Source organism: Pristis pectinata, chromosome 10 (genome assembly GCF_009764475.1).
Source record: "Pristis pectinata isolate sPriPec2 chromosome 10, sPriPec2.1.pri, whole genome shotgun sequence".
Taxonomy (NCBI): domain Eukaryota; kingdom Metazoa; phylum Chordata; class Chondrichthyes; order Rhinopristiformes; family Pristidae; genus Pristis; species Pristis pectinata.
Window position 1 is genome coordinate 35,874,319 of NC_067414.1, and position 14,214 is coordinate 35,888,532.

The following is a 14,214-nucleotide window of genomic DNA, read 5'->3' on the forward strand; positions in this document are numbered from 1 at the left end:
AAGGGGTGGGGAGAAGAAGTGCTTGGTAGTGGGGTCCCGTTGGAGATGGCAAAAGTGGTGGAGAATGATGTGTTGGATACGTAGGCTGGTAAGATGAAATGTGAGGACGAGGGGGACTCGATCACTTTTCTGTTTGGGAGGGGTGGGGAGAGAGCAGAGGTGCAGGAAATGGCAGAGATATGGGCACGAACTCTCTCGACCACAGTAGGGGGGGAAGCCAGGTTAGAAAAGAAGTTGGACATCTCAAATGTCCTGGAGTAGAAAGCCTCATCATGGGAGCAGGTGGGGCAGAGGCGGTGAAATTTAGAAAAAGGGATCGGGTCCTTGCAAGAGACAGGGTGGGAGGAGCTGTAATCGAAGTAACTATGGGTTTCAGTGGGTTTGTTGAAGATATTGGCAGATAAGGAATCTCCTGATATGGAGATGGAAAGATCGAGGAAGGAGAGAGAGGTGTCGGAGATAGTCCAAGTGAATTGGAGAGCAGGGTGAAAACTTGTGGTGAAATTTATGAAACTGTCGAGTTCCGCACGGGTGCAAGAGGTGGCACCAATGCAGTCATCAATATAGCGGAGAAAGAGTTGAGGAATAGGGCCAGAGTAGGCTTGGAACAGAGACTCTTCAACGTAGCCAACGAAGAGGCAGGCATAGCTGGGGACCATGCAATTGCTCATAGCTATGCCCTTGGTCTGTAGAAAATGAGAGGGATCGAAAGTGAAGTTGTTTAGGGTGAGGACAAGTTCAGCCAGGTGGAGGAGAGTGTTAGTGAAAGGGGACTGGTTCTATCTCTGGTCAAGAAAGAAGCGGGGAGGGTGGTGAGGCTGTCATGATGGGGAATGAAGCTATATAGGGACTGAACATCCATGGTGAAGATGAGGTTGTGTGTGCCGGAGAACTTAAAGCTTTCCAAGAGTTGGAGAGCGTGTGATATGTCATGGACGTAGGTGAGAAGGGATTGGACCGGTGGGACCGGATGGTGTCCGGGTACGAGGATGTGAACACTGTGGGGCAAGGACGTCTAGGCCCTGTATACACCTGCACTCCATCCATAACCGTGATCTGCATCTCCCCATTGCCGGTCACTTCAACTCCCCCTCCCACACTATCACAGATATGTCAGTCCTTGGCCTCCTCCACTGCCAGGAGAATTCCAAGCGCAAAGTGGAAGAACAGCACCTCATTTTCCGTCTTGGAACCTTGCAACCAAATGGCATGAACATTGAATTCTTCCACTTTAAGTAATCCCCACATCCCTTCCTCCTCCCCACCCCCCAACCTCAACCCTTCTTCCCTTTCCTAGCCTATCTCTTTTATTCTAACTCCCCCCCCCCTTTATTTTTTTTCTCCTTTCATTTGACCCATCCCCTGGTGGATCTGTTCTCCCCTCCTCCCCTGCACCTGCATATCACTATCTCACCTGCATCTACCCATCACCTTGTGCCCACCCTGTCTCCCCTCTTTTGTCCAACTATCACTGCTCTCAATTTCTCTCCTATATATTGGGCTTCCCCTTTTCCTATCTTCAGTCCTGAAGAAGGGTCCTGACCCAAAACGTTGACCACCTGCTTTTCTCCACAGATGCTGCCTGGCCTGCTGAGTTCCTCCAGCATCATAGTGTTTTTCATCTAGATTCCAGCATCTGCAGTCCTTTGTTTCTCAAACATTTCTACATTTTCTATCCTAATTGTAGTTTCTAGAACTTAGCCCACCACTGAGGTTAAATTATCTGGCCTGTGGATTACCCCAACATGTTTTGAAAAAGGGTGAAACATCCACAATTTTCCAGTCCCTTCTCTGCACCTGTAGATGTCTGGAAAATTATGGCCAGAGTCTCTGCAATATCTTATTTGTTTTAAAAGTGCAGTTAGCCATTCTAGCATCACCTCTGTCAACTTTTAGCCCATCCAGAATCTCAATTACTTCTTCTTGTGCTGAGGCTCGAGCACCAACACTTTTTTTCGAAGCCTGATATAAAGTACTTGTTCTTCAGCTGTGCCCTTTTTCTCCCATGAATAGATTTCCTTTATGGTCTCTGATCGGCCCACTTCTCCTCTTACAACCCATTTCCTGTTCAGGCACCAACAGAGTATTTTTAGATTCCTTTTTATGTTTCCTGCACATATCTTTTTCATGTTCACTCTTTGCCTTTCTTTGCTCCTTTACTTTCTCTCTGAATTTTCTGTAATCAGTGTGGTTCTCAAGTTAACAACTTGGCATCTTTTTTTTCAACTCTGCCTATATCTTTTTGGTCATTCAGTGTGATCTAGCTTTAATTTTCCTACCTTTTTATGGAATGCATTTAGACTTTTCCTGAAACATCTCCACCTTAAAGGCTTTCTATTCCTCAGTTATATTTTGCCAGGCTTGAATTCCATTTTACCTGGGCCAGATCTGTTCCCATCTGATTGAAATTGGCTTTTCCCCAATTTCAGGTAATCCACTCCCCCTGTGTTTTATTCCCAATCCCACCAGTCCATTCAGGGTCTCCATCAACTTCTCAATCCCTTCCCATCCTGTTACTTAGACTCATTATCCTCCCCTTCTGGTTCCATCTGCCCATCATCCACATACCTATCTACCTGGGTTTCTTCTCCTTGGTTCACCTTTCTTATTCCCTCCCCCATCTGGTTCCCTCTGCCCATTATTCTTTCTTTCCTTATCTGTTCCACCTACCTACCAGTCTCTATCTACCCTCCACCCCCACCACCATCTGGCTCCATATTTTTCTTGTCTTGTATTTTGACCTATCACCTATCAGCTTCTGTCTCAGCGCTCCCCACTCCCCTCCACACTCCCCCACCTGGCTCCATCTGCCCATCATCCCACCCCCCCACCCAAATCTGGTTCTACCTATTACCTACTAGCCTCTGACTCTCCCCTTATTTTGATTTACTGGCTATCTTCCCTCTACGCTCTCAGACCTGATGCAGGGTTTCCCCCCAAAATATCAGCCATCCCTTTGCCTCCACAAATGTTGCTTGACCTGATGAGTTCTTCCAACAATGTATCTTTCTTTTTCCCCAGTTGATTATTTTTACCTTCGAGTGGTCGATGTCCAGTCCCATGGCCATTCCAAACCTTATGATATGAACTTTTTTTCCTAATACTTAGTCACTGATGCTTGCTCCATTTAACCCATCTTATTTCCCACAACCAAGTCCAGCAATGAATGCCATCTGTCTTGTTGGAGAATTTAAAACTAGGGGTTACAGTCTTGAAATAGGCGCTTGACCATTTAGTACTATGATGAGGAGAAATGCCTTCATTCACAAGGCCTCAATTTTTGTAATTCTCTATCCCAAAAGCCTATATATGCTTTGTCATTAAACTTTTTTCACCTGTTGAATAATGTTAACAAACAGGACAAAATAACATTCATGAAATATGGGATGAATGTAGATGGAATATATGCCCATTAGGTATGTAATTAAATTGCCATTGATAAGCTGAAACTTAAAAGGAACCATATTATAAAATTAGGCTAACAATACTACAACTGAAGAGACTAGGCTCTAGCTTCTGGAATGGGTAATGAGGATAAAAAGAGAAATTTGTGAGATTATGGCAAGTTTTGATAGGGTAGATATTAAAAAAAGTGTTTCTATCCTGTAGTAGAGACCACAATTAGGACTTGTAAGCACAAGTTAGTCAACAATACATCCAGTAAGGAATACAGGAGAAACTTCTTTGTACAGAGAGTGGTTAGAATCTGGAGCATGCTACCACGCATCATTGAGATATGAGGTGAATAACTCGGATACATTTCAAGAGCTTTTGGTAGGGTTTGGGGGAAGGAACCCCCAAAAGTTACAGTTTTAATAGGGTGAGGAGAATAAGCAGTGGCACAGACCAGATGAGTTGAATAACCTTTCTCTACAGTATATAATGATCTAGATGGAAATTGATAGGTTTTCAAATAATTGGGGAAAAGATGATGTTACAATTTGGAGTACAGCACCTTTTTCAGGAGTCTGATGTCAGGCATGCTAATGATGTGGCCCATTCATCAGCCAGCTGAGTGTAACTAGAGAAGGGATGTTGGTTAGGGAGAGGATGCTGAAGTTGGCTTGCTTATCTGGCCAATAGTTTGGTAGATTTTGCAAAGACTGTTTATGTTATTTCACTAATGCTTTGAGGTGCTTGCTGTAGATAGTCCACTTCTCTGAAATGAACAAGAAGGAAAGGTACAGCTCTGTAATTCATGGATGTTCATTAGTGAAAGTAATTTCATCTGCTTTCATAAATGTCCATTGGCAAATTTTACCATCCTGTCAGATGACTGAAATTGCAAGGAATGATGGGTTGTAAACGCCTCAATCAATATGCAGCCTGTACCCTTTTCTGCGCATCTTTCACTGTCTTATCAGAGATTTGTCTGAAGGTTCTCTGTCCTTTGTCAGATCTGGATCCATCAAGAATCACTGAATTTTACAAGCAAAAAAAAATGTTGATTCCTTGTACATTCAGTTTTAAGCAATTGCAAGCTTTAAAATCATTTGTTATTTTCCATCTTCAAGTAGACAGGCACCAATCGGGTAATTCTGACACCTGGAACCCACCCAAATATTAGGTTGACTTGGAAGATTATAGTTTGATTAGTACTTCACTTCATGTATGTAACTTTCTACTTCCACACCTGTTTAGAGAATGCATGCTGTTGTATTCTTGTGTTATGTGTGAAACCTCAGGAGAAAACAAACTTGCTAAAGCTGAGGTAAAAGCTTATTCTCTTCAATCTCTTCCGTGTATAAGAAAAATAGATTATATTTGAAGCACATATCAAACACAGTATCAACCAAAGAAGAAGATGGGTGATGGTGATCGTCCCCCTCTCCCTCCAGGTTCCATCTACCCACTATGCACACGGCTCCCCACCCGTCTTGTTCTGGTTCTAGTTCCATCCATTATTCTCCTCTCACCTAATGGTTCCCATTATCAGGTTCCTTAATTATCAAATTCCAGCACTATAGACTTCCTGCTTGTCACCTTTGAGCAGCTGTCTCCACTTTCACTTTCCCCTTCCCACACTTTGCTCCATCTGTCTCTCCTTTTTTATTCTCTGTACTCCATCTATCACCCACCTGCTTCTGTTTCCCAACTACACCCCTCCTCTACCCTACCTGGCTCGACCTGCCTGTCATCCTTCACCCCTCCTCAGTCCCCTAATCACCTTGGGCTCTTGTATCACTGCTCCCCCTCTCTTCTTTATATTGGCTATCTCCCGTCTCCACTCCCGGTCCTGATACAGAGTTTCGACCTGAAACTTCAACAGCTTCTTCTCTCCCCCACAGATGACACAGTGACATTTTACTCTGTATTCTGTATTGTTTTACCTTGCACTACTCTATATACTGTGTAATGAATTGATCTGTATGAATAGTATGCAAGACAAGATTTTCACTGTACCTTGGAACAAGTGACAATAATAAATCAATTCAATTCAATTCAATGCTGTTTGACCTCTTGAGTTCCTCCAGCAGATTGTTTGTTGCTTCAGATTCCAGCATCTGCAGTCTCTTGTGTGTCGGGTTTTATATTTACAACACTTGCAAGGTTACCAAGCATTAGAGCTGATGAAAGTTTGGACAAGGAGGTCATGGGAAAACTGGTTCTTTGGAATGATGAAAGGGCAACAAAAAAAAATAGAAAATGAAGAAATAGCTTAGTCTCACTTTAAGACAAGGGATATTATTCTTAGTTTATATCTGGCCAATTTGTTTCCAGTGATGGAGAACTGTTTAAAGGAGATGTAGAATCTGAGGAAGTTTCTATTGCAGTTTTGAGAAGGAGATCGAAAATGAAGGCTTAAAAACTGGGAACAGGAATAAGCATGGTCTCGTGCCCTATTTATCCCAGTATTTTAAGCTGAGATTCTTTAAGATGAATTAAGTGTTCAGTGAAGCAAGGCTGGGTGGTGGCATTTATAGTCATTTGGGTATATGTTCCAAGAAGGAAGCAATGGTTGTTCATGTATAAGGTTTGAAGGAACTGTGTGTCCAAGGTTAAATAGGGAACAGTGAGGGCCAGAAAGCTGAAATTGCCTAAAGTTGGGACAGGTCAAGGGTTAAAAGAAAAAGTAGAATTGATATAAAAGGAAATACGTTCCATGAATAGATTATCTATGACAGGCCTGTTTGTGTATCTGGGGGAAGAAATGTCTTACTGAGTGTATGTTGCGACTAGTTTTTGTAGCATGAATGTACACAACTATTCATAATTTATTGATGTATTGAAAATCTAATCATCATATCTTGAAAATATACTTGCAAGATTCTGACTTATGTTTGTTCACCTATCATTTTAGAATGTTGGAGATGAAAGCAAAGTGCTGTATGGACTTTATGGAATCGTTGAACACTGTGGCTCCATGCGTGGAGGCCATTATGCAGCCTATGTGCTAGTCAGAACAGCCAACAAAAAACTGTCTGAACATACCTCAGCAAACAAAAATATTTCAGGTAAAATGACTTAATTGTAGTCAGGTTGTATTAAATGTTTGCATTCCATTTGTCATAGTGTTCTTGTGTTCATTGCACACAGATAATCCGGTACCTACTCAATAAGAAACAATGTTTTTTGTTATTTGCTCACGAATTATAGTACTTGAGTTGCCTATATTGCTAATGTTAATTACATAATCAGAACTACACCAAGTAAAATACAGGTATCCCTCGATTTACAAACATTCAATTTATGAATTTTCATTGCAATGTAATTGACTCTCTAGGGTATGTCCTTGATTTACAAAGCTTATTTTGCTATATTGAACAATCCTTAATGTTAGGGGGCAGAGAGATTATATTGATAATAGCAATGAGATGATAGCGAAATGCCAATAACAGTTGTATCAAAAAAGATCACTGTGCTGGACTGATAGCTGCACTGAAGTAGACAGTTGTTTCACAGATCTTTGGCATAAGTACCTATTGAAACACATTACAGTCTACTGACATAATTGACAATTGACGCAGTTGGAAATAGATCTCTATTGCTTGTAATATCATGAAACTGTTACAAAGGGCAAAGATGTTATAATAGAGAGAATTGAATAACAGTCAAGTATGTGGTTAGATGATCAAAACTAATCATGTGCCCCTGAGTTTGGTGATAATTAAGACAAAAGGTCTTTATGACAAAACTTGAATATAAGGTGAGGTGGGTGGGTCAAGCAGTTGGTAGTGGATCTTCTGAAAGTGTTGAGACATTTAAGGGTATCCTCGGCTGATTTGAATATTTAAAGAAGTATGCAAAGCTGCATAATTTTCTTGCAGGGGAGGCAGGAGGTATAGATATAATGGCAATAGAAATTCTTCCCACAGAACTAAAAACAATTATCAAGGAAGGTGGACGCTCTCCTAAATAATGTTTAACATAGATGAGATAGTGTCTTTCTAGAAAAGGATCCCCTCCTTCATCTTGAGGGATGAGAAAACTACTCCAGGCTTTAACACTGCCAAGATCACCTTACAATTCTCAGGAGGCAGTACCAAGAGTGACTCTGAGATTATCCTTTTTATCTACAACTCAGAAAAGCCAAGGTCTCTGAAAGGATATTCCGAGGACATTCTTCCAGAGGTGTTGTGATCGAACAAAAAAGCCCAGATAATAGCACTGCTCTTCCAAGATCTACTCCCCTCGTCAAATGATATTCTGCAAGAAATAACCTGGACAACAGAGCCTTGCTCATTGTCACAATGCCCCTGGCCCTTGGTTAACATCAAGGATGTGACTCTCAAAATCCAGGTTATGTTTTTATCCCCAAACATCTGTTCATTATTACAACCTGTGAACCAGAGTACTTTTACTATGTTTAAGGCTTACCAGGCCTACCAGCTGCAGTGCATAATGAGTAGCAAGGTCAAACTCGCCATTCAAGAAATGTGGAGGAGGTTTAATATAAAGATAGCCATAGATTATATGACTCTGTCTTGGGATGAATAGTGTATGGAGGAACTTATGACCAAAGGCTGTGCTCAACTCTCATGGCTTTATAATCCTGAAAAATCTCTAGAAAGATGTTATCATCCTGACAAATGTGGCTGAGCTTGGTGAAGTGGAACAGGATGATGTTGAGACACAAGAGACCACAGCTGCTGGAATCTGGGGCAAAAAAACTGCTGGAGGAACTCAGCAGGTTGAGCAGCATTGGTGGAGGCAAAGGGATAGCTGACATTTCCAGTTGTGACTCTTTCCTCTCACCTCTTTATGCTGGCTATCTTCCTCCACACTCTCAGTCCTGATGCAGAATCACAACCCAATACATCGATTATCCCTTTGCCTTCACAGGTACTGCTCAACCCATTGAGTTCCTCCAGCAATTTGGTCTGGGGTATCGTGGAATTGAGTGGTCAAGAGATCACAGATAAGGATTTGTTAGAGCCTGAACAATGGAGCTCACAAAAGGAGCAAAAAGCCACCAACATAGGAGTGCTACTCTCAAATCAGCTCACCATGAGAAGGCTTTTGAAGGCCTTCTGCCTCACTGGGAAAACAATAGACAACTTTAGTGTGAAGACAAGTATTAAATGTGGTCACATGGTAGAAAATACTGTAGTTTGCAAAATAAGCCTTTATCAGAAGAGGAGAAAAGCTGTTTGAATGTTCATCAATACCTTTCAACTTCATTCATCAGCTATCTAAGAACAGTTTCAGGAAGAACCCTTGCCACTTATGTCACAAGCTCCAGTAGGGTTGGATTCTCCAGCAACAACATCATTCAAAACCAGTGACAACTCTGGCTCTCTTCTTCCCCCACCCCCCAGCACTTCATTTCAACATGCAAGACCACCACAAAATAAGAGCAGGAGTAGAGCATTTGGCCCCTCAAACCTGCTCTGCCATTCAAAAGATCATTGCTGATCTGACTGCCGTATTAGCTCTGCATGCTTGCCTACTCGTGGTAATCTTTTTCTCCCTTGCTTATCAAAAATATACCTCAAGGAAGATTCTGCTTCCAAAGGCCTTTGAGAAGAGTTCTGAAGGTTCATAACTCTCTGAGGGTAATAAAAAATCACGTCACCTCTGCCTCAATTGGGTGAGCCCTTATATTGACAGGTACTCCTAGTTCCAGACTCTTTCACACATGAATGTATCCACCTAGTAAAGATACTTCAGGACCTTGTATGTATTACTTTGTGGAAATGTTTGTTTTTATTATCTTAATTTAAGATTTAATTGTTAATAAAAATGTATTTTATTATTTCAGATGCTTGTGCTGATGCATTTTTAAGTGTTTAGGTTTTTTTTGACTGAGATTCTTGAGCTCTTGATCTCAGCAAGTTTTTTCTTACATTGAAACTAATGGAAAACATCCTCTCAGTTTACAAATTATCACTTAGTGAAACATTTTCTATGAGCATAAGCCATTTTGTAAATTGAGCAATATTGGTAGAGCGTGTCTATGGTGTTGACGCAATGGACTTCTGGTGTCATCAGATTTGTAGAGGAAAACCCAATTTGTTAAAGGATTTTTTAAAAATTTTATCTCTGGGGTGGGTGGTGGGGAAATTATTTCTAAAAGCTTTTTAATGATTCTTTAATTTGGTTAGTGGAGAACATCACAATACAAAATAGCCAGATATAAACAGAAAATAATGTCCCATCAAACCGTGAGGCCTAACTTTAAATTTATTCTTCACTTACTGTTATTCTTAACTTTTGAGGACTGCTACTTTCTATCATGTTGAAAGAAAATGGTTCTGATTATTAAATCATGACACAGAAATGTGGTATAGTTTTGCATTTAAATTTAATGGAATTATTCATGATGATCTTTGCTTTTCAGGTTTCAGAGATGTTGGAGCACCACCAGGCCAATGGGTTTATGTCAGTGACACCCATGTACAAACAGTTCCTGAAGCTAGAGTACTTAATGCTCAGGCCTACTTGTTGTTCTATGAACAACTTTCAAAAAAACATGGGCTGTAACATTTTCTAATTTATGCCTACTCATGTTGGTTTTACAAACTTTTCATGCTATCTTAAATTAATCAGATAAAGTTCAGAGGACATCATGATAAAATTTGCTGCAACCAGCAGAAATATAAATGCACTTTGATTATGAATGTAAGTAAAAGCAGTGAGAGGTTTTGCTGACAAAATTATGCCTTTTGAAGCCTGTTGTTTCCCTTCACCACCACCACCACCACCCTTCCCTGCCACAGAATTTATTCAGACTGATAGAAATGCACGTGTTTTCATTATGGTCATTTACATTCAATATATATTTTTCAACTTCAGAATAATCCTACATTGACTGTATTTATAAAGACAATGACTATTTACATTCAAGAAGAGGAAGATTAGTCTCTGGTCTTAGAGATTGTTATAACTTCCTATTTTGTGAATGATTTTCATATAAAGGACAGAAATAAGATAAAAGAATATTGAACAAGTTAATATCTGATAGATTTATATTTTTTAAAAAGAATGAAATTTAGTTCTTTGGAAGCTCATCTCACTTCATGCATTGTTACACATTATAAAATTATTGTGTCACAAATTCTGGATTGTAATACATGAAATGCTATTTGTGTGTTAATTCACTCAAAATGTACCAGAAGGGTGCACTGAGAGTCTCTTTCTCAACTTGACATAGTTTCATAATACCATTTAATTTATGTATTTTGTGTTCCAAGTCTTTATTGATGCCCACTATCACAAACATGTTGTTTGCTCAAGGATATCTTAATAAATAATTATTGCCCAACATGTGTTCTTTTGAATTATTGAGCAACAGTAATACATTCTATTTTGAAATGAATTTTTTATTTGGAATAAAACATTTGTAATATATTTACAAAATAAGATACACCTATAGCTCGAGCAAAATCAGACCCTGGTACTAATTAGATTATGGCACAAATACCATTTATCTTTAATACATTACCAATATCTAGTTATATAGCAATTTGCAAAAATTGTAAATAATTTATCAAAATCAAATAAATGCAATGATTCATCAAAAATTACTATTTAAAAAAACTGAGCTAGCCTTTATCTTTAACCTGTTTGAAATATTTAATTTATTTATTCAGTCACTATAAATTAGTAGCCCTTATTAAATAGACTGTTTTCTCTTTCGTGTGATGTTCACACCTTCACTGAAATAGTCAGGGAATTCAACACCTGAAACAAACAGATTTTCTAAATCTTTGAAAGCACAATTGACCTAATCAGTTATAGTTAGCAGTAACTTTAATATTTATTTATAATTGTGTGTATTAACTGTCATGTTTGGCTGGACCATGCTGACTTGCTAGGAAATCTTTTTAGAAAGCCCAGCATTCAGCTGTTGAAATTGCAGCAAGTCCTGGACTTCCACACATGGACTGTGAAACACAAAAGTCATAGATAAAACCTGTCAGTTCACTTTGCCTCTGGACATCAGGTTGAGTCCTGCAGCAGAGTTCGATGGGGATTGTAGGCCAAGGATTTAGGAGGCAAGGAGGAAGCTAAGCTGTTAACTTGGAAAAAAAATGCGATGGATATTTTTGAATTTTGTGTTTTTTGTTGTTAGATAATGTTGCATCTTTAAACGTTTATTGTTTATGTAATCTTTTATTTAATGTTTAAGTTTTTAAGAATTCCTGAATCCCAAAACTATTTAAAATTAATGACAGCTTTTGTAGTTGGCAAAGGCCAAATTGCAACTTTGGCTTCTGCCAGGGGAGTTTTTTTTGGGGTGGGGGGTTCCTCTTTATTACACAATCTGATGATTCTGATTATACTCTCGGACTTTGGAGTACAGAAGTCCCATGAAATAAATCCTCAGCATCTAATCCAGGTTAATGTGGGTATGGGAAGACTGTGAACAGTTATTCTGGGGAGGTGGGGGAGCAGGCCAGCATGGTCTACCCATCTTTCTAGGAGTTTACTCCAATTTATGTGTAAAATAATATGAAATAGTAATATAAAATGCTAGAAAAAAAATGGCAAGTCAGACATTCTATGCAGAGAGAAAAGTAGAGATGATACTTTTGGCTTTACTAAACAAAGGGTCATAGACCTGAACTTTTAACTTAATATTCCTCATCTCAAAAATACTACTGAATGCTTCTGACACTTTTTTAGATTTCCAACAGCGACTGTATGTTGCAGAAATGCAGATTGCTGCTGCTGAGTTTTGTAAAATGCTTCTAGCATTTGGGATGGTGACAAGTATTCTGCCTAGAAGGGTAGAAGTTTAATTTACATCCTTCTGCTTCTGCTTTATATTTCAACGTGACTTCTGACTATAATTTGATTTTTTTTCCCAGGGCGACAATGGCTAACATGAGGGGACATAATTTTAAGGTGATTGGAGGAAGGTATAAGGGGGAATGTCAGGGGTAAGTTTTTTTACACAGAGAGTGGTGGGTGCATGGAATGCACTGCCTGCAGAGGTGGTGGGGGCAGATATATTAGGGACATTTAAGAGACTCTTAGACACATGAATGATAGAAATGGGGAGCTATGTGGGAGGGAAGGGTTAGATAGATCTTAGAGCAGGATAAAATGCCGGCACAACATTGTGGGCTGAAGGGCCTGTACTGTGCTCTAGTGTTCTATGTCCCTTAGCCTTGACTTGCAGGTAACTTCCATATGTATGGAGCTTCTTGAGTTGTGTGAGACTGACTGGGATCTTGATTGTGATTTTTCTTTTTCAAAAGAGAGTGAGTGAGCTTGGGAGTCTGGTCCCAGGCATGCAAACAGCATAGCCCGGCCATGGAGCCAACTAAATGTAATTAGGCCTTCAATGCTGGGTATTTTGGCCTGGGAGAAGGTGCTGAATTTGATTCACTTATCCTACCAGTGGATTTAGTGAATTTTGGAAGGTCAGTATTTGGTGTTTTCTTTTCAGTGCTTTGAGATATCTGCTGTAAGTATTCCAAATTTAAAGATGATTAATTTCATAGAAAAATGAAAATTAGATTGCTGCCATCTATGCTGAAATAGCCTTTACAGATAAATATTCAGTTTCTAATGTGTTAAAGGTGCTTCCATCAAGGCTTCCGACTATCACAGAGGAAGTTTTTCGATCAACTTTTCACTTGGTGATGACAGTGATAATAAACAAGTTATTGTTTGTGAAGATACTTATACAATGGAGGGAGGCATACTGTCATCTAACACCATTATGAATAACATGCTAGTAATGTAGAACAGAATCTGGAGTGTTGAGGCTTCTGCTTTATATTTCAACATGACTTCTGACTATAATTTGATTAATTTGATCTTCAGATTTATTGCTTGATGTGGATTACATTGTTTTTGCATTGCTCATTCACATAATGAAATAGATCTGGGTTTTTAAAAGAGAAACTGGTCTCGATAATGGTGACCATAAAACTACAGAATATTGTAAAAACTCATCTTGTCCTTTGGGGAATGAGATTTGCTGTCCTTGCTTGGCCTGGCCTGTGTGCAATTTCAGACCCACAACAATGTGGTTTACTCTTTATTGCCCTCTGAAATGGCCTAACAAGCCACTCATTTCAAGGGAAAGCAGGAATGGACAATAAATGTTGGTCTTGCCATCATTGACCTCATCCCTTGAATAGATAATTTTTTAAAAAAATTATAGTAGGTGAAATGTTTGGCATATCTTTTTTGTTCTCACCCAGAAGTATGAATGACTTCACTATGGTTTGCATGGCTACCAGAAACTGTCTGATATCTCACCCAAAAGTTCATAATTTATATATTCTGATTGGTATAATTGAACATATTGGAATCATTAGAGCCAAGTCCTGATCCGATCCAATCCAGTCCAGGCCTACTAATTAAATGGTTTCAAATGCTTCTTTGGATAGGATTTGAGAATGCTTATTCAGTATGAAAATATGTGAATCAATGAACAACCTGCTCTGAAAACTTCCCTGAATGTGTCCTATTTTGGCTGTGAGGAGGTCAGCCTACATAGCGAGTAATATCTGCTACAATGTGAACTGTAGTAATGTAGCTTTTATGTTTCATGGTCTTATATTTCATGTTTCAATTTCCTATAAATAGCATTTTGTTGCAATGACATTGAATTTTCCTGTTTACAAGCTTAGCAGATTTAAAGACAATCCCTGAGAGGAATATGAGGAGAGGTGAGAATAAATATGAAAACTCTCCATAAAAAAAATTGCTTTAGAGGTGTTAATTGAGAGAGAAATATTGTAAGTTTATGGTTATAGTCAACACTACTGGAAAACACTGTACCCATTCTCAAATTGTGCTGTGGAATGTTAT

General features: G+C 39.3%; 1 protein-coding gene across 4 annotated transcripts in view; it reads left to right on the top strand.

Moving 5' to 3' along the window:
• The window catches only part of usp45 (ubiquitin specific peptidase 45), an 89,735-nt gene extending 79,029 nt beyond the window's left edge, over nucleotides 1-10,706 (top strand). The window contains exons 16-17 of one of the 4 annotated variants that reach the window (XM_052024634.1): nucleotides 6,302-6,455; nucleotides 9,782-10,706. In XM_052024634.1, coding sequence (XP_051880594.1) covers nucleotides 6,302-6,455; nucleotides 9,782-9,924 — 297 coding nt within the window. In that variant the 3' untranslated portion in view covers nucleotides 9,925-10,706. Of the gene's footprint in view, nucleotides 1-6,301; nucleotides 6,456-9,781 lie in introns of those variants that run through there. The other 3 variants (XM_052024635.1, XR_007956997.1, XR_007956998.1) reach the window with 3 other exon arrangements.
• Nucleotides 10,707-14,214: the final 3,508 nt, after the last annotated feature.